This window comes from Neophocaena asiaeorientalis, unplaced genomic scaffold (assembly GCF_003031525.2).
Source record: "Neophocaena asiaeorientalis asiaeorientalis breed wild unplaced genomic scaffold, Neophocaena_asiaeorientalis_V1.1 scaffold56, whole genome shotgun sequence".
NCBI classification, from domain to species: domain Eukaryota; kingdom Metazoa; phylum Chordata; class Mammalia; order Artiodactyla; family Phocoenidae; genus Neophocaena; species Neophocaena asiaeorientalis.
The window spans coordinates 797,722-824,711 of record NW_020175837.1 but is presented as its reverse complement, the minus strand read 5'-3'; the positions used below and the strand labels follow the sequence as shown (position 1 = coordinate 824,711).

General features: G+C 39.0%; 1 protein-coding gene across 3 annotated transcripts in view; it reads right to left on the bottom strand.

Moving 5' to 3' along the window:
* The window catches only part of SUGCT (succinyl-CoA:glutarate-CoA transferase), a 735,783-nt gene that overhangs the window by 163,619 nt on the left and 545,174 nt on the right, over positions 1-26,990 (bottom strand). For all 3 annotated transcript variants that reach the window (XR_003001522.1, XR_003001521.1, XM_024732946.1), the window contains exon 13: positions 10,962-11,025. Coding sequence is in view for 1 of the 3 variants with exons in the window: in XM_024732946.1 (XP_024588714.1) it covers positions 10,962-11,025 (64 nt within the window). In the remaining 2 variants the exon portion in view is untranslated. The remainder of the gene's footprint in view (positions 1-10,961; positions 11,026-26,990) is intronic.

Here is a 26,990-nt window from a genome sequence, read left to right as displayed (position 1 = left end):
GGCCCAGCCACTCCGCGGCATGTGGGATCTTCCCAGACCAGGGCACGAACCCGTGTCCCCTGCATCGGCAGGCGGACTCTCAACCACTGCACCACCAGGGAAGCCCTTAACATTCTTAAATAAATTTCCAAGCTCCTCTTTAAATGAAACATTTAAAATATGTTAATCAGCCTTTAGACTAGAGACTAAAGTTGTAAGATAAAAAACTCAATAACTGGCTCAACCTTCCTTTTGGGCTCAACTTCAGGGGACAGTAGGAAATAGGAAAAAGAGGACAGATTTCAGAGATACTCAGATCTGGGTTCCCATTGGTGCTGCAATACTTAGCAAGTCTCAATTTTCTCAACTGTAAAATGGACGCAATAATGTATGGCTTACTGAATTTTCCTAGAGATTAAACAAATCGTAGGCATAAAGGGCTCAGAGAGAGACAGAGAGAGAAGACTACTCAACATATGTTCACTTACAGTCCCTTGTTTCAAATTTGAATATTCCACGGCAATGAAGCTATTAAAATCTATTCACAAAATACCTTATATGCAGTACTGTAAATTACATTTTTCCTTTAAACTGAAAGGATGCAAAAATCAATGTCATCAAAGCAAGACAAGGCACTAAAAGGTGAAGTCAGTTACTTAAGTTCACGTACCAACTTGAAGGCCCAGCAACCAAGAGAATGCAGTTTATGAAGAGTTTATGGGAGGTAAACTGTTGAGGATATTCTGTAAGTCTATGTGGGGTAGGATTTCTCTAGCTTTTCGTGGCTGCAGCATCTTGTTGATGCTTTTATCTCACTATACTCTCTTCTGAAATCCCCCAAATGTCTTGTACTACCTTATTTTTCATTTTTAATCTAATTAAAATCAGGTTTTCTCTTAATTGCTTCAAAAGCATATGGCTTCTTGCCATAACCTGGAGTATAGGGTTCATTGGAACACTTTCAACAGACACAGGGTTCTGAGTAGTTTTGACTAACGGGTCACCCACCCTGAGAGTCACATGGCCACCGTGACTTACATGATGGCTCTCATGAAGGACAAGTTGGGAAGCATTTCAAGGCCCCTCATCCCTCCCCCTCTAGGCAGTGTCCTAATCGTACGCAAAGGATGAGCCCAGGGACACGGTGACTGCTAATGCCATACCAGATAAAGATATGACTATAGGGGGATACGGTCCCAAAAAAGTCGGTGCAGAGCTAACACAGAGAAGACAGCATTCACTCCTGCCGAAAAGGAGATAAGCAATGAATTTCAAGACCCAGCTCAATGCCAAATAAATCCTCAAGGTTTGCAGGTGATGGCATAAGTGCGATATTGCACATGACCCCCTGGTTAGGTTAAAATATCTGAAGGTTCTTATTTAACCCTTTTACTACCATTTCTTCACCTCCACCAACACTTATTAATATTTACAGTACAGTGTGTGCCTCGTCAAAATTAAACTATAATCCTTTGATATAAGAAGATAGCTAACTCTACTGATATTTCCTCTGGCTAAGTCTTCTTAACAGGAGTAAATCTTGACACCTTAAGGAACCACACTTAAAGAAAACAATTTTCCCCTGGGATGCAGCCCACTTGTCATCTCTTCATGGACCACAGAGTCCCTGCCTGGCAATGCTGGAGGACAGCAAAGCCATTCCTCTCAGAGAGGACTAAAATGACCCCTTCTCCGACCCTAAATAAACCCGGCAATGAGGTCAAGCAACTCCTCCCGGCTGAACCCCACTTGGAGGCAAAGTTAATGTCACTTCCTAATTATCCAAGTTAACTCCACAACACGGAAGTCCAAACTGGAAGATAATTTCAAGCCTTTTGTATTTAGCTATTACATAGTACCCGATTCTACTTCTCCAGCCAGTTCACATGCCTAATTACATTTAATTAATTTATTCTTTAAAGATCTAGCACAAAGTCACTATTTAAATAAGATCCAGAAAAAGACTTCTCTGGGTACCCAATGAAAGCTGGCAGCAGCAAATATAGCAAGGACTCAAGAATTGATCCCAGAAAATGCCTGATCCACCTTTTAAGACAAAAATGACAAGAAATGCTTTACCATCGTTGAGACTTCCACTCTTCCGGTGCTTCCTGTGGCTTTTTATTTTTGTTTTTATTTTGCTTTGATTTCTATGTTTGGGGTGACATTCAGTGGTCTACTCAGATGATATCAAATACACCTCTAACCTCAGGGGTCATTCTGCATAGTGATACTTGAGAAAACACCCCAAACAATGTAGAAGTCCAATTAAGTATGCACCCAGGAAAATTCTTTAGCCATATTTAGAAATATGAATTTCTAATAGTGAAAACAACTCTGCACCCCAGAACTTCACTGATAACTCAGGACTGATTTGGAACATGAGTTTCTGGCCTTTTGGACAGATGCACTTATCTTAGCGCCTCAGTTGATGAAGATGGTTGAAGAGGAACAACTGAGATCTTGGCCACCTTCCCAGTCCCGAGTAACAGGAACATGAATTCCCTGAGCATGAAAGCCCAGCTCTCACGGAATATTTCTTCCTCATGGCACAGATAAGCATCGTTGATGGAGATCCCTAAGTCATATCAGCGATGGTAACTTGCCTCTTAGGGCTTCTCCAGTTCCTGATGGAAAGACATTCCTGGGGATGCTATTCCCTCCTCCTGTTTCCTCCCTGCTCTCCTAGGAAGGAAAGTCACTCTGGCTGTTCATTTCTCACTGAACGGTAACAATGTCTACAACCCCGCCTCACCGGAACGGGATTTCCAGGGAAGGCTGCAGGCACTCTGTCAAATCACCTGAGAATATGCTGATTTATTTAACTCTCAGGGCATTGCCGTAGGTTAAGGGTTTAATCAAGTTAAAAATAATTGAGGACTTTGGGAAGTACCATGGCTAGTCTATTTGAAAATCCACTTCCCTGCCAGCTCTCTCTCATTCTGTTGACAGACTATAGACCCTTCTTTTCATCTCTTTCCTCTTTTTTACCGCTTAGCCTGGTCCCTGAAGGAGTATGCTCTTTCTAGAACATAGATTATGCACTATACACAATGTGAAAACTTTGCACACTCTTCCTGTTGTCATCTGAAAGATTTTTCTACCTGGAAGGAATAACTTATCTCACCTTTCACTCTCAGATTGGTTTTACTTAAAATTCCTTATGAGAATCAACATATTTAAACTTTACAGAGGAAGACAAGCTGAAACTTTTGTGCCTCTTTAATTTGCCTTTTTCCCTAGTAAGATTTGTGACAGCTTTCCCCATTGCTGTTATCCATTACTGAAATTTAACTAAACTTTGAGGATTTGTGATTTCAGAAGCATCATCTAATTTTCTATGTAAAGGGGAAAAAAAGCTAAAAGTAACGGGGAAAGCTGAAGGCGTGTATAGCACAGAGAGGAAGATCTGCAACCATGCCAGAGACTAGGTGGTGACTCCATTTAGTATATGTACTTCAAACTGGAAACAAACTAAGAAGTAAAATAGATCTCTTTCAGACAGCTTCCACAGGTAGTCAATCTGTTCATAAAAAAATGCATACTGCTTTAAATTGTCACAAATCATCTTTTCAGTTATTTTTCATCTAGTAGCTTTTTTATCCTAATCATCATCCAGAAAACGTCTGTTAGGTACTTCCTTGGTACAGAGGGTGCTGGTTAGAGTTTAAATGACAGCATCTTTGCCCTTCAGGAGCTTTACAAAAGAAAGGTGTCTTAGATCATCACTTATAAAAAGTCTTGCAAAACATGTGGAAATACAGTATGTTAGATAATCAAATAAAGAAGTACATTCAGCTTCTTAGAAAGTCACTATAAAAATCCAAATATCAATATTCGAATACTTTGTTTTGAGCTACATTAATTCATAGCGGTGACTGTTCTTCCTGTATCCAACGCTCACTAGCTAAAAATTGTTGCAGGTTCCAAATACAAATATTAAAATACTGTGGGGAAAAACTTAAGAAAAGTTTTATTTAAAAGAACTTAGAGCTGCTTTCTGAAAACACAGATCAAGGGACCAGCAGGCAAGGGTAATTCAATTTAAAATCATTTTGCACGATAGAAGACGGCTTCCCTCTCACAGCCCTGACACACTCACCACTCAAATACTTCCCAGAAGTGCTGCTGGAATCAAATGACCACCGTGCACATTTACGGGGAGGTATTGGTAAAAGGTTATGGTGAGAAACTAGAGGTATGCATCAAACTCTATTTCAGTGACATCCTTTGAAGTTTGGAACTCAGCACCAAGGCTGTTCTGGCACCTACACAGTACACGGAAGGACAACGTGTTCCTTTCTGGCTAAAAGGCCAATAGCCAGCGGTATTATAAGAAGATGCAACTAGTGAATGGCTCAGTGGAAAGTGGCAGTCCTTTGGAAGGTGATAACTAGTGTAAGATCTTCCCACTAAAATCACAAATAACATGATGTTTATATGATGGTCCATCTCTTATGGAGGAAATGTGGTATGACCTTTAATGTCCTTCTTCACCTCCGTAATTAACAAATGAGAATTTTATTAATTTCACAGTTTAAAATTCAGGTCATTAGGGCTTCCCTGGTGGCACAGTGGTTGAGAGTCCGCCTGCCGATGCAGGGGACGCGGGTTCGTGCCCCGGTCCGGGAAAATCCCACATGCTGCGGAGCGGCTGGGCCTGTGAGCCATGGCCGCTGAGCCTGCGCGTCCGGAGCCTGTGCTCCGCAACGGGAGAGGCCACAACAGTGAGAGGCCCACATACCGCAAAAAAAAAAAAAAAAAAAAATTCAGGTCATTAGAAGTTTTAATAAAAATTTTCAATGGAGTTAGAAGCATTTTAGAAATTACACCTAAAAGCAGTCAGTGAGAACACCTGCCAAACCACGTTTGAGATTCCTCCCAATTTCCTCCTCTGGGTCCCACTTCACCCCCAGATAGTAGAGACCTGAGACCTCAGCACAGATCTCCTTTACATTTTGATCTGTTTGTAATGTGACCATTAGCTCTATCTGAGGTCTTATTCTCCTGGCCTCTGGCTACGGCTACCTCTCCAGGGTCATCTCCATTCCTGCCCTTTCTCAGCTCCTCCAGCACCACGCTCAGCACCTCCCCGTCCCTCCCTCAGCCCACACCAGTTTGGCCCAGCTGACAACTGGTCGTAGGTCACGTGTCTGCTTACATTTCATTCTCAGGGACACCTTTGCTGATCCCACGCTCTAGGTGAGGCCTCCCTCATCTGCGCTTTCAGGCCATCCTGCTGTTGCCTCTGGTTCTCCACGGAAACGCCCATCTCACTTTTCTGAATTTATTATTCAGAATAACAAAAAAATTTCCTGGCAAACTGTAAGCTCCATGAGTGACTGGGCCCGTCCTGGGTACAGCCCTAACACCAGAGCTTCATATAACGTATGGGACACGGTAGGTTTAGTGAGTTAAGTTGTGTGTGTGAGTGTGGGTGTGTTTAAGGTTTCAGCACTCAACCAGGTTACCTTAGTTAATTATGAGCAAATTAGTAGACTGTGCCCACTGTGCTGACACTTCTGTCACTAAACGAATGGTGAGCTAAAACTACTGACTACTCCACTCACCAGGGACTCACAGAACAGCAGATTACTTAAGCTGGGCAAAGAGATATGATGCATCTTCTCATTTATACTCCAATTAATAACTAGTTTTCTTTGTATCTTTCTACCTTTAACTGTAAAACAGGATTTAAAGGTCGAATGAGAGAGTAGTTTAATAAACAAGAATGAAAGAATGATAGTATTAGCAGAACTACATTTCATATTTAGAGATAATTCATGACTATTAACTAGTTTGCATGTTTTAACTATGACACGTATATACACAAATGAAATTTCTGTCTTAACTGTTTACTAGAGATTGGAGGTGGTGGGAAACGATATGAAAAGGGAGCATGTTACAATAGATATAAATTAATAAAGGAGATAGTTTGGACTATACTACTTCATTTATTATTTTAATATTGGTAATGGTTACAAATATTGGAACAATGTATTAAGTGCTGACAATAATTATTTAAGTAGCAAAAAGAAATTTTGAAGAGGTAAATAATTTCCCATTCCTGTTCAAAGTGTCTTCAACATTGGTGGACGAGCACCTTTAAGGTTTTAATCAATTAGCACTCTCCTATACAGGAATTCTAATGTGAGAATCTGAGGGAATGCTGTGGATTTATACATCTCTAAAAAAGGTGCCATAAATACTGTTCTCCAAGAGACGAATTTCTCATAATGACTAAGACGGAAAATCCTTCAGGCAAATTAGTGCAACGTGTAGAAAATTCAGTACTGTTCACAAGAGATTCATTAATAACAAAGGTAATATAAGTAAGTAGTTTTAATTATGATTTTCACTGTAAATATAAAGATGCAGACATATATGTAAATCAGCAGAACTACATTTAATGAATCCAAAAATGTGTGTCCACTGGCTAACTAGAAAACAGTGCAGCATAAACACCACTTTTAACTAAACCCACCTGTCCTGTTTTGGCAGATTCGCCTCACTGAGGCATTGTGGGAGAATCTGAGTTATTTCTACAGCATTCATGAGGTTCCCAATGAGTACATTCCTTACCAAAAAAGGCGGAACTATCATCCGTAAATAATATCAATGAAAAGGACAAACCACAGGAAAATTTTAAATTATTTACTGATAAATTCTCTTTGCATTTAATATGTCATCCTGTCTGAGTGGTCTCTTACTGGGATACACTGAATTAGGAGATACAATAGCAACTTCTTATCTTATGTCTATGAGCAGAATTGTCTCTCCCCTTCATGGGGAGTCCGGATGTGCTGCCCTCTAAAGACACTCAGATACTAATTCCAAAAACAATCTAAACACATCCATTTCATCTCAAATCTGAGACTTCCTTTGTTGGTAATTCTATAGAGAGACTATAAGGTCAGTCAAAAAGATAGATATACCAAAAAGATGCCTAAGCCCTATAAAAATTAAAGAAACAAAAATAAAAATTTCCAAAAGGAGATTAAAAAGAGATTGCTGTAGACCTGAGAATTATATTGTAGTAAATTGAATTTTGGGCCCTAGTTATTTACCCCTCCCTCTGCCCATGCCTTCACCATGTAATTTTACAGTTTCTCTTAAAAAGAGAGATATATTTTCCCCAACCCCATATAGCCTAACACTTGCTTTGGCCAATGAGTTGTGGGCAGAAGGGTCTGTTAGTTCTGCAAAAGCTCTTAAGTGGCATTGGGGTTTCTGTTTGCCTTCTTGCTCTTCTGGCATTGCCATGAGAAGAAATGAGAGGCACATGGAGCAGAACTGGGCCTAACTCACACTGGAGCCAAGTCCAGCCATACCTGCATCTAGAAGCAAAGCCACCCAGGCAAGTCCAGCCTCGATTAGTCATCTACCATCCAATCCACATGCATGGAATAAATAAATGCTTATGCTTGAATGTTACTGAGATTTTTGTGGTTATTTGTTACACAGCATTATTGTGAGAATAGCTAACTGATACACATACACTAAAGTGAGCAAAAGAGGTATGCATTCTCCTTTAGGAGTCTGAAACAATATTTCCTTCTTGATTGTTTATTTATTTACCAAGGAAAGTCAGTAAATGCACATCTGACTGATAGAGAGTTACATCCAATGAGTTCATTCTAGGTTGGCCTCTGACTTACTTTTATCCTTACTATCATGCTAATAACTGTTATTAACTTTCAAGTGTTTATCTTATTCTCTCATGTGTTGGGGATATCAATGTGGTATGACCTCATCTGTAAACTTGTGGAATTAAATTAGATCGGTGTTTCTTGAATTATTCTTTAGGGACCCATGGTTCCAAAGAGGTGTTTGGAGGAGTATAGCATGATGAAAGCAGGGGAAAAAAGGTAAAGAGTTGGAGTGCTAACTTATCATTTGCAAAATTCGACTTTGATCTGTTTTAGATAGTTAGATTTCATTTGAGAAATCAGTTCCACTGTTTAAAAATTAAAGTCAAAAACTACTGGACAAAATGCTTTTTAAAGTCTTCTCATACTGAAAGCACTATGATCACATTTTTTTGCTTTGACTACCCCCTTCTCTTTCTCGCTATTACCATGTCCTTAATTTCAGATGCCGACTGTAACCTGAAGTCTTGTAATAACTTCCTAACTTGACTCCCTGCTGTAAGTTACAAGTTGTGTCATTTCACTCCTCTGCTTAAAACTAGAGTAAAACTAAACCTAGTGGGGCCTTGAGGCTCTGCTTCTCTCTTCAGTCTCCATTCCTGCCCCTCTTCCTTCACTACTTATTTATTCATTATTTAATTTTTAATTTTTTAATTTTTTTATCTTTATTGGAGTATAATTGCTTTATAATGTTGTGTTAGTTTCTGCTGTACAACAAACAAAGTGAATCAGCTATGTGTATACATATATCCCCATATTCCCTCCCTCCTGAGCCTCCCTCCCACCCTCCTTATCCCACCCCTCTAAGGTGGTCACAAAGCATCAAGCTGATCTCCCTGTGCTATGCAACAGCTTCCCACTGTTGCATTTTACATTTTACATTTGGTAGTGTATATATGTCAATGCTACTCTCTCACTTTGTCCCAGCTTCCCCTTCCCCTCCATGTCCTCAAGCCCGTTCTCTACATCTGCATCTTTATTCCTGCCCTGCCACTAGGTTCATCAGTACCGTTTTTTTAGATTCTATATATGTGAGTTAGCATACGGTATTTGTTTTTCTCTTTCTGACTTACTTAACTGTGTATGCCAGACTCTAGGCCCATCCACATCATTACAAATAACTCAATTTCGTTCATTTTTTATGGCTGAGTAATCCTCCATTGTATATATGTGCCATGTCTTCTTTATCCGTTCATCTGTCTATGGACACTTAGGTTGCTTCCATGTCCTGGCTCTTGTACAGAGAGCAGCAACGAACATTGGGGTACATGACTCTTTTTGAATTTTGAGAAAATTTGAATTTTCTCAGGGTATATGCCCAGCAGTGGGATTGCTGGGTCATATGGTAGTTCTATTTTTATGTTTTTAAGGAACCTCCAAACTGTTCTCCACAGTGGCTGCACTAATTTACATTCCCACCAACAGTGTAGGAGGGTTCCCTTTTCTCCACACCCTCTCCAGCATTTACTGTTTGTAGATATTTTGATGATGGCCATTCTGACCAGCGAGAGATGATACCTCATTGTGGTTTTGCATGTCTCTGAGTGATGTTGAGCATCTTTTCATGTGTTTGTTGGCCATCTGTATGTCTTCTTTGGAGAAATCTTTCCTCACTTTCCGTTCTCGTTTAAAGCATACCCAGCTCTTTCCCACCTCAGAGCCTTCTCATAAGCTGGTCCCTCTGCTCGAATGCTCTTCCCCTATTCTTCAATGTCAACTTCTAACTCTCCTTCAATTCTCAGTGTCCAAGTCATCCTCTCAGAGAGGCTTTTTCTGATCAACCTAAACTATCACAGGTCCCTCTGTCCCTGTTACTCTCTACGAAGCACACTGTTCATACCCCTTCTTGGCACGTATCATGACTCACAGTTACAGAAACATTTGTTGGTTGCTTTTACTATATGACTTTCCATTGAGTATGAGCTTCATGTGGCCAAGGGCCAAGTTGCCTGGTTTATTTTTGCATTCCCAGGACCCAGAGCCTGGCACATAGTACATACTCAATAATATAAATGAATAAATGACTTTCTTAGCTTTTATCAACATGCTTTTTTCCCACTACTTTTCTATACCATATAGCATTTCCCTGTTAACATGTGATCCCAGTTTCTGATATGCTTATACCTGCTCTCTCTCTTAGTTACCTCCCTTAATTCATGTATAACGTTCCTTATACTCCTGAATATCAGAACTTTCTCCTTCAATTTGCTTTATTCATCATACTTCCTTCCTCTCATTCTTTTTGTTGGCCAGTGGCCATGATCTGATCTGTTCTAGGACATTATTATCCAGCTGATCCCCAATCTTACAATTAGGTTATACCCACAACCAACTTAACAATAGCAGTTATTCAAGAAATGAGATCTGATACCTACAGAAGTAAATACTTATGTCATTTGACAGATGTGACTGAGGGATTTGGGAAATACCCAAATTTCAAGCAAGGCGACCAGGATATAGTTTCAGGAAAACAATGACCAAAGTTATATTCTAACTGATTTCCTTATTCTCTGTCAAAAGAAGAGGAAAAAAAATGTGTATGATTTGTGTATAGCCTAGAAAATAGGGATGCGATGGACAAGAATGTGGAGTGTCTTTCTAGCAATGACCAGAGTAGAGACAGCAGATGTGAGGAATGGTAATGTCACGATCACTAGAGAAGTGCAGTCTGTTGGGGCCAGTAGGTCGATCATAAGCTCTCACTACAGTTTGGATGCTCTGACAGTCAGGCCTGAGGTTTCTCCCTAGAAGTGAAAAACCTGGCACTTTGGCTTAAGGCCAAAATGTCTTCAGTGAGTTTGTTTGGTATGAGTCAAGTTACAAAAATTCAATATATTCTGAGTTTACTGAAAACATTTAGTTTCTTGATCGACAAAGCTAAGATCAATACCTTAAACCACAGTTCAGAAAAAAAAAAAAGAAAAAAAAAAATGCCCTGGCCTGAGCAGTCAGTAGCCTTGCTTGGACACCACCTCTATGATGCCTGCCTTTCTTTCTCATTCTCATACAAACCAAGCGTAACTTCAGAACATTTTCCATATCTATCGCCATCTATCTGTTGGCCATAAAGCACTTGTGTGAGTACGTGATTCCACAGAATGGAGTTAGGTAATACAAGCATTTTTTTGTCACCCAGACAGAGTGAAGACACAAGTCCACAGCCTCAGCAAACACGCTTGTGGGTGTGATTCTAGGGTTCCCATTTTACCCAAAATGAAAAGTTTAGATAATGTCTTGAACAAGTTGTTTGGAGGGTCATCAACTACTTGCAGTGATCAGCACAGGGGACAAGTTCATGAAGGAAGGAGTTAAGAAAAATAAAAATTTTCAAACCTGGGACTGATATCTTCCCCACAGTCGGATGTTTCATCTCCATAACGAGGCCATTGTGCAACACCTTAAAATGTAAAAACAGAGAGAAAAATAACTTACAAAGTAAAATGATCTTCAATCTCAAGGAATATGCAAAGCCACCTGTTTAATCCATTGAAGAAAGATATTGCAAAACAGATTTGTTTTAACATCTTTATTGGAGTATAATTGCTTTACAATGTTGTGTTAGTTGCTGCTGTATAACAAAGTGAATCAGCTATATGTATACATATATCTCCATAACCCCTCCCTCTTGCGTCTCCCTCCCACCCTCCCTATCCCACCCCTCTAGGTGCTCACAAAGCACCGAGCTGATCTCCCCATGCAATACAGCTGCTTCCCACTAGCTACCTATTTTTCATTTGGTAGATGTATGTCCATGCTACTCTCTCACTTGAAATGTTACTTTGAAAGTAAATATTTGAGGTTAAAATGTTTCCATCTTATATTAAACCCAGTGAAGCCAAAAAGAATTAGAAGACTCAAGGGCTAGCAAACTTGACTTTTATAAAGTCTTCCCACCCTTAAAAATGTTATTTGCTCCTAAATATAGGGTATGATTTTCCCCCTTTCATCTATGCTTGATCCTCTGAATATTAAAGCTCAGCCTTTGCCTGCATGACCTCATAGCAGGATTGGGCCAAGGTCAACTGCAGAAGGACAGGATGGGAGGAACCAGGAACTGGAGCCCTGGACGTTTATTCAGCGGAAGGGGTGGGGAGTCAGTCCAGTTTGAAAGGTGAATCAGAGTATCCAGAAGGCCCAGTGACTGCGGGAAGTAGACAGATCAGAGCTGCTGTGACAAGCAATGAGCAGAGACAGCTGACAGGGAGTACAGCGTAGGACCAGGTCAGAGGCCTGAGCAGGATACTGAAACCAGAGATGTTCTCAGTGGTAACAAGGCCTTACTCATAAGGCTAGGTTTCATAACTAGGACTCCACTACCCTGGAGTCAGGGGGATGGAGACAACTGAGAAAACAAAAAGCCAGGAACCCCATCCTAGAGGGCTGATTCGATCTCATGCATTGGACCAAGATAGGTATTTGGTGTCCCATCAAGAACACAAGGTAGACTTGACCTCGGGGTTAAGACTCAAGGCAGTTACTAGGACAGGGACATTCTAGCAGAGCCCAACCAACAGAAATGTGACTTGATGCTGAATTGCTTGGCTACGGAAACAGAGCTACTTAAATCCTTGGCACCGTAGTTTAAATCCTTTAAACTACATAAATCCTTGTCTGTAGTTTTTCCCAGGGGGTGGGCAGGAAAAGAAAAACTGCCAGAGATCAAGTGCCCTCCAGCTGTAGGTAAAGGATGAGATGAGGGTATGGAACTAGATTCTAGAACATAAAACATGAATTACTGGAGGCAAAGTGTTCTGTCATACGCAAAGGAAAATGCTACAAAGTTGTCTTCTTTTGTTAATTTAGTTTTTAACAACTGGAGGCTACCTGAGTATACTGTTTCAAAGAACCCCCAAATTCAGTTTTTTATTACTATTACTGGATCTTCAGTGAGACACATATGGGTGACTTACATATGAATAGTGCTTCACCTGCACTATCTACCAAATGCAGAGCTTCTCTCTTCCTGTTCCACACAAGGAAGTATTTCAGTGGCCCTGTGAACTTGTGGACCACAATTTCATGCTAATATCCCAAAGAGTAGCAGTAGTAATGGTTCTCTAGCATTTTGAGCCTCAGGTAAAAGCAAGATCTGCACATGCCTATCCTTATCATAATCTTTCCACAGAGCAAAAGAGCATGAAATAAATAAACCAATAAAAATGTTTTCTCACTTGGAATACTCAAGGAGAGAGGACACATTTCTTGGCTTTCATCTATTTCCAGTGAGCTTATTGGTCACGTTACGGAATACGCCATCCATACGACAACCTCCTGGATGACTTTTTAAGGGTAGAACTATAACTCTGCTACGGCTAAATATCCTGGCTTCCACTGTTTCCTTTGGGAATGGTCGCCACTTTAGGGGTGATGCTCTTTACACGACCATGTCAAACCTCCCCATTAAGGGTGATGCCACACCATAAGGAGATCTTTCCAGGGGTGCCTTGCCTTTCTTTTGGAATTGCCAGTTTTGCACCCAAGAGCTGGCCAGAGAAAATTCTTGCCGGTGTTTGAGCTGTGCTCTAATTTAATTCTGGTGTGCCTCATTCTCAGCACCCGCCCAGCACAGCCTCCGCCTTCGTGGGGGTGAGGGCTAAAAGCCAACGCGAGGTGCTAAATCTCAGTTCTACTGAGGACAGGAACAAAAATACCACACTAAATTTCACTCGAAACAATTATCTGCACACTGAATCATTCTTCTCTTCTCGTATCTCTGTTGCCCTCCTGACTACCTCTTTGTAATAACGCTGCAGTGCTACTCACAAAAGACAAAAGTGAGTGTTCTCAGCTAAATATAACTTAACTGATAGTGTTAAAATTAATTAACGCTGAATTTTAATCATGTAGCAAACGTTAAGTGTCAAACGTGAAGGGGTAGTTGTTAAAGGTCAAGGGACATACGTCAAAGTTTGTAAAGCAAAAGCTAGCAGTTGATTGAAGTTTTTCATGGAAGCAGCTTAAGGAGTGTAGTTCCTTCAGCTCTAACCCTCACTGCTGTCTACAGGTGACAATCCCAATATGAAACTTTCTTATCTAACTGGATCAATTCCTTTGCATTGACAATTCAGTTTTAAGCAGAAATGCAAATTCTTCTTACGCTTGAAAGGAAGGTAACTGCAGCCTCTCATTTGCTGTAGTATTTTATACAATTACGAGGCAAATGGGCTAGTCTGAGCTCCCATCTTCAGAAAGAATTGACTTATCTCCCTGCTTGGTTGCCACCCACCTTTTTATGTGAAGTCTGAGGTCCACCAAATTCCATTGGCTTTCTTCGTGAATCAGGTCAGATTATCTCAGAACAACTGAGGCTGTGGCACTGCTGTCCCTGGAAACCCTGCCTGATGACTCGGAACCTTGGAAAACTCTCCAGCCTTGTTTGTGGGGCAAGTCCTACTCTGCTTCGTAACATATTCAAGAATCTCAGAACCCAGGCAGTCTGTCTGGATTTTCACATAACTCTCTCCCGCTGCACTTCAGGCCTGTGTCGCATCCTAACTTCACCGGAAATGCAGGAACTGCCACTTGTCACCGTTTGTACGACATTTCTTTGGGAATAGTTACTAAATGTTTCCCTTTCCTTTCCTCATCCAAGTGCAACGCCCCATTCTCTACTACCTTAACCAAGAAATTCAAATGTAGAGTGCTTCTTTTTCTGACCACTAACAACGGAATGGGGACCTCAGCCTTAGGGACCTCAAACTGCCATTTTCCTTGAAGGGAATTTCATGTCTGGATCTGCAGTCTGGCCATTCAGGATATTCTTTGTTTCATAATTAGTTATTTTAAAATAAGGCAAGGGGCCTTCCCAAGAACTCTGATGTGGATTTTGTCCTTCTCTTACTTATTTTATCCTCCTTCGATCTTTCATGGATTGGTAGCTCTTCTAAATTTCATTTCTTCTTGAAATTTCAAAAGCCTATTCTTGACAAGAATAGAATTGTAGACACTGCACCCATCTCTCCAGCACAGTATCAGGCCTATTTAAAATAAGGTCTCTCTTCTTCAAGAGTTTAACAGATTGACAGCCTAATGACAGAGTCAAATGGTAATGTATTAATGATGGGGGGGAAGAGAAAAATGTATACCTTAAAGCAATGTGGGAAATAAAATTTGAAGGGGAAGTGAGAAAGTCTTTTTATGAAGTCCTATGGCAGGAATGGCAGCAAAAAGTCTGTAATACAGCAGTAGCAAGAAAAAAAACGTTGAAAAAAACAAAAATCAATACTCACTATATAAGCAGTGAAAATCTCTACGGAAAGCAAGAGATCTGAGTCCAGAGTAGAATTAGCAAGCCATATTCAAATAAAAAGAGTGCCAGCATTAAAAGATGGACACAAATGATATGGGTGAAGACCTTACCAAAAATCAATGGGGACTTCCCTGGTGGCGCAATGGTTAGGAATCTGCCTGCCAGTGCAGGGGACACAGGTTCCACCCCTGGTCCGGGGAGATCCCACATGCCGCGGAGTAACTAAGCCCATGCGCCACAACTACTGAGCCTGCACTCTAGAGCCCGCGCACCACAACTACTGAGCCCGTGCACCACAACTACTGAAGCCCACGTGCTCTAGGGCCCGTACTCTGCAACAAGAGAAGCCACCACAAGTGAGAAGCTCGCGCACCACAATGAAGAGTAAGCCCACGCTCGCCACAACTAGAGAAAGCCCGCACACAGCAACAAAGACCCAACATGCCAAAAAAAAAAATCAATGTAATACCCTCAATGACATTAACAATGAGGCATAAAAGATAATCCATCTATCCATTCGCTATGAATAGAGACATGACCTATCCATTCAATTTGACAAACATCATAGAGCACCTACATACTAGATGATATGGAAGGGCAGAGACTAAAAAAGATGAATGAACTGGCATTCAAAGTGCCTATAACTGGAAGGTAGGCGATGAGACTTGAGCCGATTTTTATAACAGTGTACGTTCCATAATGAAGGAGTAATATCCAATGAGCAAAAAGTAAGTAACTCTGTCTACCTTGGAGGAAGCTGAGGTTGTAAGTCAAGAGGTCGGTAAAAGTCACAGAACAAAGAAGATACTGAAATAAAACATTAGGTTGACAATTACAATGATAAATATAATAATGGCGGCTATCACTCAACAAAACTCCTTAAGGGTCAGGCACTGTGTTAGGAGCTAAAGAGTTACCTCTTAGTGAGACGATTAACTAGACTAGGTAGAATTACTATCACCTGCATTTCCACTGATAAAGTGATGGAAGCCTAAAGAGGTTAAATACTTGCCCAAGGTTTCATAATTAATAAGTGGCTGACCTTGGATTATAATTTAGGTGTATCTGATCCTAAACTCTTAGCCAGATGGACACTTAGTAAAAGAAAAAAATAGACGAGCATAATTTGATTTACCATTAAAATAACTAGCTAATGTGGTCAATTCTGTAAAACAAATCAGTCAGTTCATTGCGGGGAGGGGACAGGTAATCCGCCAAATGGCTGGCTTTGCACCATGCAGCCCAATTAATTAATGAACTGAAGTGTTCCCTTCTAGGTAGCCAAGGATAGTCTGGCTCCCACAGAAATAAAGGCTGTGGAAAGAGGAAGGATTTTGGTCCCAGCCTAGCGCAGATGTTGAAGGGGACAGACCTAGAGGGTGACCTTGGGCAAGACACAAGTTCTCTGAGGCTCAGAACCCTCCTCAGTCAAAAGGGGGCAATGATACCTGTATCTCAGGCATTTGTAAGGATTAAGTGAGATGAGGACTGTAGAGCGGTGAGCACGGTGCCTTGGACAGAGTAAGCTCAAAATAAATGGCAACTGTTTATCATTACTGAAAGACTAGGTTAAACTCTGGCTCCACCAAGGATGAGCTGTGTGGCTTTGGGACACATTCACTCATGCAACAAACAAACGTTAAATGTATTAACGGTCATGATTAATAATAAGTATTAAATGCATATGAATGTGCTGGACATTGTTAAGTGCTAAGGAAAAGAAAAACTGGGTCACAGAACAAGCAAGGTCCTTGCCCTCAAAAAGCTTATAGGCTGTAAGGGAGACTTCTGAATTAAATGATACACACTGGTCTATTATTATGACATAATATCTGTTTAGTTCTCTGTTATATTTCCAGTGCCTTGAACATTATCTGGCACTATCTGGTAGACGCTCAATAGTATTTTGTAGGATCTACTGAATTAAATTTATTTATTTATTTGTTTGTTTGTTTAATTAAGTAGCAAGTAGCTCCTCCTGGTTTCTTCATTATATGGGTGGGGGAGTTGTAGGGAGTTCTGTTTTAAGCTTTTAATAAATACCTAAAGTTCTCAAGACACAGAACTATTTTACTGGGCTTCCAAAATATATTCACTTTTAAGAACTTAGTTTTTAAGTCCCCTTGTTGCCCTGCAATTCCCTCAGTTTCCTAAAGCTTTCCAGGTGATGTTGAATCTGTCCTAGATACTGCGCATTCCAGAGGCCATGTTGAAGAAGCTCTGCAAGGATCATGGCCATTAACCATGAAGAAAACCCAAAAAGGGTGACCTATGAATTCAGCAGAAACAACGGGCACGCACATTACACATGTACAGTCCATCTGCCACACTTGAAGACAGTAATCATAGCATTCTTATTCGTTGGGAAAACTCAAAAAACCATTTTCAAAATATGCAGTAGCATCTTAGGAAGCAAAAGAAGCACTGCAGTAATCTCATTCACTGGATAGTATATTTTATCAATGTAGTCATTCCTTTAGCTCAACAGAAAATAACCTTGGAATAATACTTGGAAAGTTACATAATCAAAGGCATAACTTACAATTAACAAATTCAAAGTTAATTCAACTGTTACTGAAAACTTTGACTACAAAAAATGCAAAAAGAACATATAAATTCATTAAAGAACTGACATGTAATCTCCTAACTTTACTTACATAATGGAAATCAGATTTAAATGCTGACATTTTCGGGTTTCTTATTTCTTTTGAAACAACTACTGTAACCTTTTTCCTGGTGCTAATAATGCACATGACTCAGACTTTTCCTTCTTTTCTCTAATTAAAAACATGAAAACTAATCATCCAAAGGTATTATAATATATATTATTGTTTGAGTGCTAACAAAATGAACACCCGTGCACCCAACACCCAGCTTAAGACACAGAACATCACCAAAATGTTTAAAGCCCCAAGTTTGTCCCAGTCCCTCCCTCCTCTATCACCAAATAATCACTCTCCTAAATTTTTTATCATTTCCTTACTTTTAAAATATTTGTACTCCATATTCATTTTCTCTAACAATTTAGTGCTTGTTTCCACCTATTTATAACATGTATATCAGTGAAATCGTGAGTATGTATTCTTCTCTGATTTGCTTTTTCTCTTCAACATTGTTAGTGAGATTCATCTATTTTGAAGCTTGTGGCCATGGGCCAATTATGGCCATTAATGTAAAGTATACTATTATACAAATGTACCGTAATGTATTAATTCATTCTGCTCTTAACGTTGTTTCCAGTTATTTCACCATGACAAGCAATGCTGCTATTAACCCATCTCTTCACGCAACATACACCTAGAGCTAGAATGGCTAAGACTTAGAGCACATGCATCTCAACTTGTTAGGTAATTTCAACTTATTTTTCTAATTGGTTTACCAACCATTCCCACCAGCAATGAATATTATTTTCAGTTGCTTTACATCCTTAGCAAAACTTGATATCATCAGAGTTTTTAGATTTTGCCAGTCTAATCACTGTGAAATATTATCTTATTGAGGCTTTAGATTTTATTTTCTTGATTACCAGTAAGGTTGAGTATATTTTCCCTGCTTAATAGCTATTTATATTTCTTCAGTGAAATGCTTGTTCAAGTCATTTGCGTGTTTTTCTATTGGCTTAATTATTTTTTTCTCATAGATTCATAGAGTTCTTTACATATCCCAGTTATGAATCCCTCACTGGAACATAAATTGAAAATATTACGGCTTTATTTCTCACTCACTTGCTGATGAAAGAAATCAAAGGGGACTTAAATAAATGGAGAACCATACCGTGTTCTTGGACTGGAAGACTCAAGGCAGTAAAGATGTCAGTTCTCCTCAGATTTATCTATAGGTTTATGCAATTCTTACCAAAATCCCAGCAAAGTTTTCTGTGTATATAAAGAAGCTTATTCTAAAATTTATTTGGAAAGACACAGGACCCAGAATAGCTTAAATAAGAATAAAGTGAAAGGGAATCAGTCTACCTGATATTAAGGTATACTATATAGTTGCTATATACTTTAAGAGTATGGTATTGGCACAGGGATAAACACACAAATCAATGGAACAGAATAGATGTCAGACACATAACCACACAAATATGCCCAAATAATACCTGACAAAGGTGTAAAGGAAGAAGGATAGACTCCTCAACAAGTGGTATTGGAACAATTAGGAAGAAAAAAAGCAAAAAAACACCCCAACCTAAATCTCATCTCATAACTCATACAAAAGTTAACTCAAAGTGGATCGTGGACTTCATTGAATAATTTAAAACTATAAAATTTAGAAAAGAATCTTTGGTATTGCTCTACAAAAGATCATGTTAAGGGGATGAAAAAAGCTAAGACCAGGAGAAATATTTGTAAGCAATATATCTGATAAAGGACTGATATCTGAATATATATATAAAGAATTCTTACAACCTAAGAGTAAAAAGCAATCTAATTAGAAAACAGGCAAAAGACATAAACAGACATTTCACTAAAGAGGCTATACTGATGGTAAATAAGCACATGAAGAGATGTTCAATCTCATTAACCATTAGAGAGTTGCAAATTAAAAGCACAAGGAGATATTACTATACATCTATCAGAATGGCCACGATTTTTTAAAGTGACAGCAAATATTGGCAAAGAGAAACTGGATCACTCATACATTTCTGGTGAGAATGTAAAATGGGATAGTCATTGTGGAAAACAGCTTGGCAGTGTTTTAAAAAGTAAACGTGCAGCTGCATACAACCCAGCAGTTGCATTCCTGAGCATTTCTCCTTGATAAAGTCAAAGTTATGTTCATACAAAAAAACTGCACTTCAATGTTCATAGAGCTTTATTTGTAATAGCCAAAAATTGGAAACAACACAGATGTCCTTCAACCAGTGAATCATTAAGCCAACTGCAGTACATCCATAGTATGAAATACTCGCAGACGATGAAAAGGAACAGACTATTGACTCATACAGCAACCTGTATGAATCTTGAGGGAATTATGCTGAGTGAAAATGGCCAGCCCCCAAGGGTTACATAGTATATAATTCCATTTACATAGCATTCTTGAAATCATAAAATTCTAGAAATAGAGAATAGATTAGTAGTCAAGGTTAGAGAAGAGATGGGAGTGGAGGAGAGGAAGGGGGGTGTGGCTTTAAAAAGGCAACAAGAGGGATTCTTGTGATGGAACTGTTCTGTATCTTGACTGTATCAATGTCAATATCCTGGTTGGGATGTTGTAAGATAGTTTTGCAAGATGTTACCCTTCCCGGAACCAGGGTAAAAGGTGCATGAGATCTCTCTGTATTATTTCTTACAACTGCATGAGAATCTACAATTTTCTCAAAATAAAAAGTTTTATTTTCAGATGTTTTAAATTTGGATTTCCATAGGTTGTTTTTTGAAAAACTGAATTGAATTTTGTGTATAACATGAAAAGGAATTTGATTTCATTTTTTCCCTTAGAACAATTCTGAGCAGTCCTTCTTTTCCTTCTGCAATACTAGCTGTGCTGCAGATCATTTCTACACGATGGGCTCTTTGTCCTGTCCTAAGGGTCTGTTTGTCTGCCGCACTGCCGACACCACACTGACTAAATCACTGTAGATTTATCGTAAGTACCAGTGTTTCATTTGTCAAGGTCCTCACCCAACCCCTGCCTTATCCTTTGTCTTCAGGGGTTCCTGGCCCTTTACTCTTCTCTATAAATTTTAACGTCAACCTGTCAAATTCCAGGAAAACCCCATTGGGCAGAAATAATAACCTTAAAATGTTAATGTTACTGTACTCCCCATTAAACATTTACTTTAATAATTTCCATTTATTTAAGTCATTTTTAATATTTGTATAAAGTATAAGCATTTTTCCATAAAGGATTTACACATTTTTCATTAGCTTTATCCCTAACAAAAACAATCTATTTTAGCTGATATGGTAAAATGAATCATTTTTTAATAGAAAACTTTGTTTATTGCTAGCATATAGAAATGAAATTAACTTTAAAATTTTGATTTTATATCTGGCAAACACTCTTGTTTTTTTTCTTTTTTTTTGGCTGCTTTGGGTCTTCATTGCTACGTGCAGGCTTTCTCTAGTTGCTGAGAGCCGGGGCTACTCTTCATTGCAGTGTGCAGGCTTCTCACTGCGGTGGCTTCTCTTGTTGCGGAGCACAGGCTCTAGGCATGTGGGCTTCAGTAGTTGCAGCACACAGGCTCAGTAGTTGCGGCACGTGGGCCCTAGAGTGCACGGGCTTCAGTAGTTGTGGCTCACGAGCTCTAGAGCACAGGCTCAGTAGTCGTGGCACACAGGCTTAGTTGCTCTGTGGCACGTGGGATCTTCCCAGACCAGGGATGGAACACATGTCCCCTGCATTGGCGGGTGGATTCTTAACCACTGAACCACCAGGGAAGTCCTAAACACTCTTATTAATTTGTAGATTCTGTTAGGTTTTCTATAAAATTAATTATATTATCTCTGAATAATTATAGTTTTGGTTTTCCATTCTAATTCTTATACCTTTTATTTGATTTTTTTATATTGCTGGCTAGGATTTCCAGTAAATTGGTGGAGTCTTAGTAGAAAGCATTTTTATCTTTTTCCCAGTTTTAAAGGAAATACACTTAATGTTTCATCATTATGTTTGCACCAAGGTATTGTAGGCACACTTTATTAGGTTAAGAAATCTATTCCTAGTTTGTTGAAAACCTGTATCATAGATGTTGACTTTTATAAAATTATCTTAATCCATTTATTAAGAGGATCATATAATTTTTCTCCATTAATCTGTTAACATGAGGAATTAACTAATTTTCTAATATTGAACCAAACTTACATTTCAAGAACAAACTAATTTTTGAGTTCTGTTTGCTAAGGTTTTGTTTAAAATTTTCTTGTATCTATTGCCATGAGATTGGCCTGCAATTTTCCTTCCTTGTATTGACCTTGTTTAATTTTACTATCAAGAGAAACTTTAATTCATAAAGGGAGCTACAGTAATCCTCCTTTTCCTATTTTCTGAAAGTGTTTATGTAAGATTGGAATTAACTGGTCCTTCCTTCAATACCTGGTGGAAACTTACCTACAAACCACCTGCAACTGGTGTTTTATTAGTGAGAATTTTTTTTTATTATCAATGTCTTCTTTTAATCATACAGGGCAATTCAAATGTTCTATTTTTTCTCGAATAAGTTTCAATAATACATATTTTGCAAGCATTTTACCACTCCACTAACTTGTCAAATTTACTGTCTTAAAATTGTTTATTACTTGTCATATAATTTTAGAATTCTTATATCTTCCTGGTGAATTGAAATTTGTATTATTATGCAGTTACTTGTTGCAGAATAATGCATTTTTTTATACATCTTTATTGGAGTATAACTGCTTCACAATGCTGTTAGTTTCTGTTGTACAAGGTTAATCAGCCATATGTATACATATATCCCCATATCCCCTCCCTCTTGAGCCTCACTGCCACCCTCCCTATCCCACCCCTCTAGGTCATCGCAGAGCACTGAGCTTGTCTCCCTGTGCTATATGCTGCTTCCCACTAGCTATCTACTTTACATTGGGTAGTGTGTATATGGCGATGCTACTCTCACTTTCCCCAGCTTCCCCCTGCACCCCCACCATGTCCTCAAGTCCATTCTCTACATCTGCATCTTTATTCCTGCCCTGCCACTAGGTTCATCAGTACCATTTTTTTTTTAGATTCCATATAAGTAGTGTTTTAAAGTTATACTAGCTTAATTTTGGTTTCTATCTTCTTCATATATCATTTTATGCCTATACAGTCAACCTTTCTAAGTTTTAGGTGTGTCTCTTGAAAATAGAAAAATCACAGTCTTTATCTTATTTTTTGTCTTTTAACTGGAGGATTTCACACATTTACATGAATTGAGATTACTAAAATGTTTGAATTCATTTCTAGCATCTTAGTGCCTCCATCTGTCCCACCGTTAAAAGAAAAGTCCCATTTTGCCTTGTTTGAGATTGATTGAGATTTCCCACATTTCCTAGTTTGAAGATATATATCTATACTTTCACTATTCTTTTCCTCTAGAAATTTTAACATGCATATTTAACTCAACAAAACAGAAATCTGACCAACACCAATCCAGTTATCCTCATGCCAAATTACGTGCCAGTTGTTCTCAGATTTTCGCAGTTCCTGGTATGTCTCAGTAATTTTTTCACAATGCTCCTAGGCAAAAAAGAAGAACCTTTTGTTTTGTTTATTAAGTGATTATGTCAAAAAAACTTAACACATATTTGTGTCCTAATAAGTTAGTAGCCATTTGAAAAAAGCAACAGACATAAATTGAAAGGAAAGGCACGGCACAACTTCTCAGACATCGGAATAAAATTGAATACTTTCACTCTCATTTCTTGTTTCATATTGATTTTATCTTGGTACTTTTTTTTCACAGAAACATCCATCCAAAAACCCAGTTTCAAAAAGAAATAATGTAATCAAAAGGAACGTAGTACAATTCAACACTGAAACCATAAACTGCCTTGAGCTGGCATTCCATGCTGTACAACAGATATTGCTGTGTCCCTTAGAAAATGTTAACATCTTCTGGTACCCCTGTGCATTTATAGGGATGCCACAGGTGCCTCAGCATATAGACTGGGAACAACAAGTATATGCTATTGTTCAAAATTTTGGTTCTATCTCTTTTTTTAATTCAAAAATTAGACAGTATTAATATTGTTTTCAATGTTTTTAACTAACATCATGTCTACCAGATTTTTTGCTCATTTTTTTTTTTAAATCATAGGACTTCCTTCCATGGTTGCGTTCCCTCTTCCTGTAGGATAGTCACTAGAATTTCCGTAGTCATCTGTTTAGAGTAAATTCCCTTGGTTTTTATCTTCTTAGAAGTTACATTATTTTGCTCTCATTCTGAAAGATAGCTCTACTGGTTACACATTTCTAAGCTGACAGTTTTTTTCCTTTGGCACCTTGATGATATTATTCCACAGTCATGTGGTTTTCATCATTGTTTCAAGAAGTCGGCTGTTGGTCTAACTGCCATTCCTTTGTACATACAGATCTACCTCGACCTAACGAGGCAGTTATGTCCTGATAAAGTCACCATAAGTCACAAATGCACTTAATACACCTAACCTACCAAGCATCACAGCTGAGCCTCACCTACCTTAAACATGCTCAGAACGCTTATGTTAGCCTACAGTTGGGCAAAATCTTCTAACATATTGCCAATTTTATAATATAGGGTTGAATGTTTCATGTAACTTATTGAATACTGAAAGTGAAATACAGAATGGTTGCCTGGGTACAGAATGGTTTTAAGCCTCTTGGTTGTTCACCCTCGAGATCTAGTGGCTGACTGGGAGCTGACTGCTGCCGTGGCCCTGAATCACAAGAGAGTATCTACTGCACATCACTGGCCCAAGAAAAGTTCAAAAATGCAAAATTCAAAGTACATTTTCTATTGAATGCCTATCACTTTCATACCATCATAAACTGAAAAATCTTAAGTCTAACCCTAGTAAGTTGAGGACAAGTCTGTAAGCTGGTTCCCCAGCCCCCGTTCCCCTCCCCCCATGGCTCTGGGTAATTGAAAAGTCTTCTCTATGTTTTTGGTTTTCTACCATCTTTCTAGGCCTCAATTGCTTTTTCATTTAATCTAATTTTTATGTAATCAATTGTGCCTTCAATACTTCATGAATCTGAGGAATTAGGTCTTCAAAAGTTCTGGAATTAAAGCAGAAACTAACACACCATTGTAAAGCAATTATACCCCAATAAAGATGTTTTTTAAAAAAAAAGTTTATCTTCAATAAATGATTAACTTCCCCCCCCCCCCAAAAAAAAAGTTCTGGAAAAATCTCAACTATGATCAAATACTGCCTCTACCTATATACTCTCTATCTTCTCCTGGAACTCCAATCAGATATATATTAGCTAGATATCAGACTTGATCACTCTTATACTTGCTCTCTCTTCTTTGTCTCTCTGGGCTGAGTTCTAATTAACCTATTCATATCTATGTACCAGATCACAAATTCTCTCTTATGCTGTGTCTAATCTACCATTTAATGTGTCTGCTGTTCAGCTATGCTTTATCCAGAGATGATTTGCATTTGTTTCATCCAAGTGAAGCACCAGCAAAATGGGACCACATTAAATTAAACTTCATGCTTATAGATTTAGACGTCCTGAATGGAATTAATTCCTGCCTTTTATATGCAGGATGCTACTAGGTATGTGGCTAGGACATCTCATGAGAGATTTTTTTCTCTCCATCTCTCCTGCAGAAGCCAAAGTCAAACAGGCCAGAATCCCTAGTTTCCCTCTTCAGTTTTCCACACAGGTTTTAAATTTATTTTGTTGTTGTTGTTTTTCTCACCTAGTTCACCCACTGAGAATGCTGACTTCTGGATGTCCAAGTTTTATTCCGAAGTCCAACTCCCCACCTAGTGTGTGATTCAGGATTTCTGTCCTAGCCCCATTTCTTACGACCCAGGAATTTCAAGTTCTAAGCCCACAGGTATCAGTTAGTATACACTTCCATGCAGGTGTGTCTTCTAATGACTTCTGTACCAGCAGGTTTTCTCTGCTCACATACTCCTCCACTCTGACAGAAACAGAGTTTCTTATGATGTCATCATGTCTTCTCTAAGCTATACTTTTCAGGCTTAATTTGCTACTCCAAACTTTCCCAATATTAATTAGCCTGGGGAATAAGAAAAATAACTATTAAATGAAAGAGAATATAATAGAATCTAGTGAAATATAAAGGTGATTTATGAACTTTAAAGTCAGGATATTAGAAGTCCAGACTTACGTCATGTATTTTTTATTTTTTGGCTGCACCTCGAGGCGTGCAGGGATCTTAGTTCCCCGACCAGGGATCGAACTCGTGCCCCCTGCAGTGGAAGCATGGAGTCTTAACCACTGGATCTCCAGGGAAGTCCCCAGACTTACATCCTCCTTGGCACTGGGACGTTTAATGAAATTATCCCAGAACCAGTTGCTATAAACTTTGGTGAAAGTTGAGAAAGTATTCTTTTCCCTCCAGCACAGGGGCCTGCAAAGCCCTATAAAAGGAACCATTCCAAGAGGTGATCAGCAGGGTGATTGTGTGTGCTGTCTTCACTTAGCATGAACCAAATAATTCCTTCTTTTTTAGGAATTATTCAACTGCCCCCTGGGAAAAGTGAGTTTTGATTAGTTCTAAGAACATGTCAGGAGGTTGTGAATGTATCATCTTTCTTGCTGGATTTAGTCCTCTGCTCCCAGGACACTCTAAAGATGCTAGGCAAAGTTTGGGTGTCCAGCCTAGGATGCATACATAACCTGATCTACTTTATTTAGTGAAATAGTTCTTGATCTTATTCAATATCGTGCAAGTAAACATTTTTCTTCTTAATATCCATTAGTTGATCAAGAAATCATCCCTTAAATGTGAATCACTGCCAACCACTCTCCTCTTTCAGAGAACAAAGTAACAAAAGAGTGTGAGAAGGGAAAAAGCCAGTTGGATGAAAATATAGCATGACCATAAAAAATTATGTGGACCCTCTGAGTGGGCAGAGTTTTCTAAGTGACATGTCAAGGCTAGACAGTGTAAGCAGCATGAATGTAAAGAAAGGACAGGGTTGAGTGTGAGGAAATAGCCCTGCCTACCTCATACGGGGCAATGTGCATGCCCTGTCTCATTTTATCCAAACAGAAGCCGAGTGACATGGGTGTTATTTTCTCCATTTCTTAGATGAAGAGACAGACTTGGAAAGGTAAAATGACTTGATTAAGATCATAAATAAAGCGAAAAAGTGGCACACCCATGTCTCTCTGACGGCAGAGCCCACACTCTTTCTACCACATTACGCTGTCTCTTAAGTGTTCAACACCACTTCTCACTACAGTAAGATTCTAGTGCTCCTGATCTGGGTGCCACACAGATATAAGGGGAAGGAATCACTGGGGACACCAAATATTCCAAATGATTAAGCAATTTGTCATTTCTTCTGTTGGCTTGAGTGCCACCTAGAAGCTTGGATACAGTAAGATGCAAGTAATATCTTATTGGGGGCTTCCTTTCTGCCTCCTTGATGGTAGTGTGTTGTAAACTCTACTTGGGATCTAGTGACAATAAGACATCT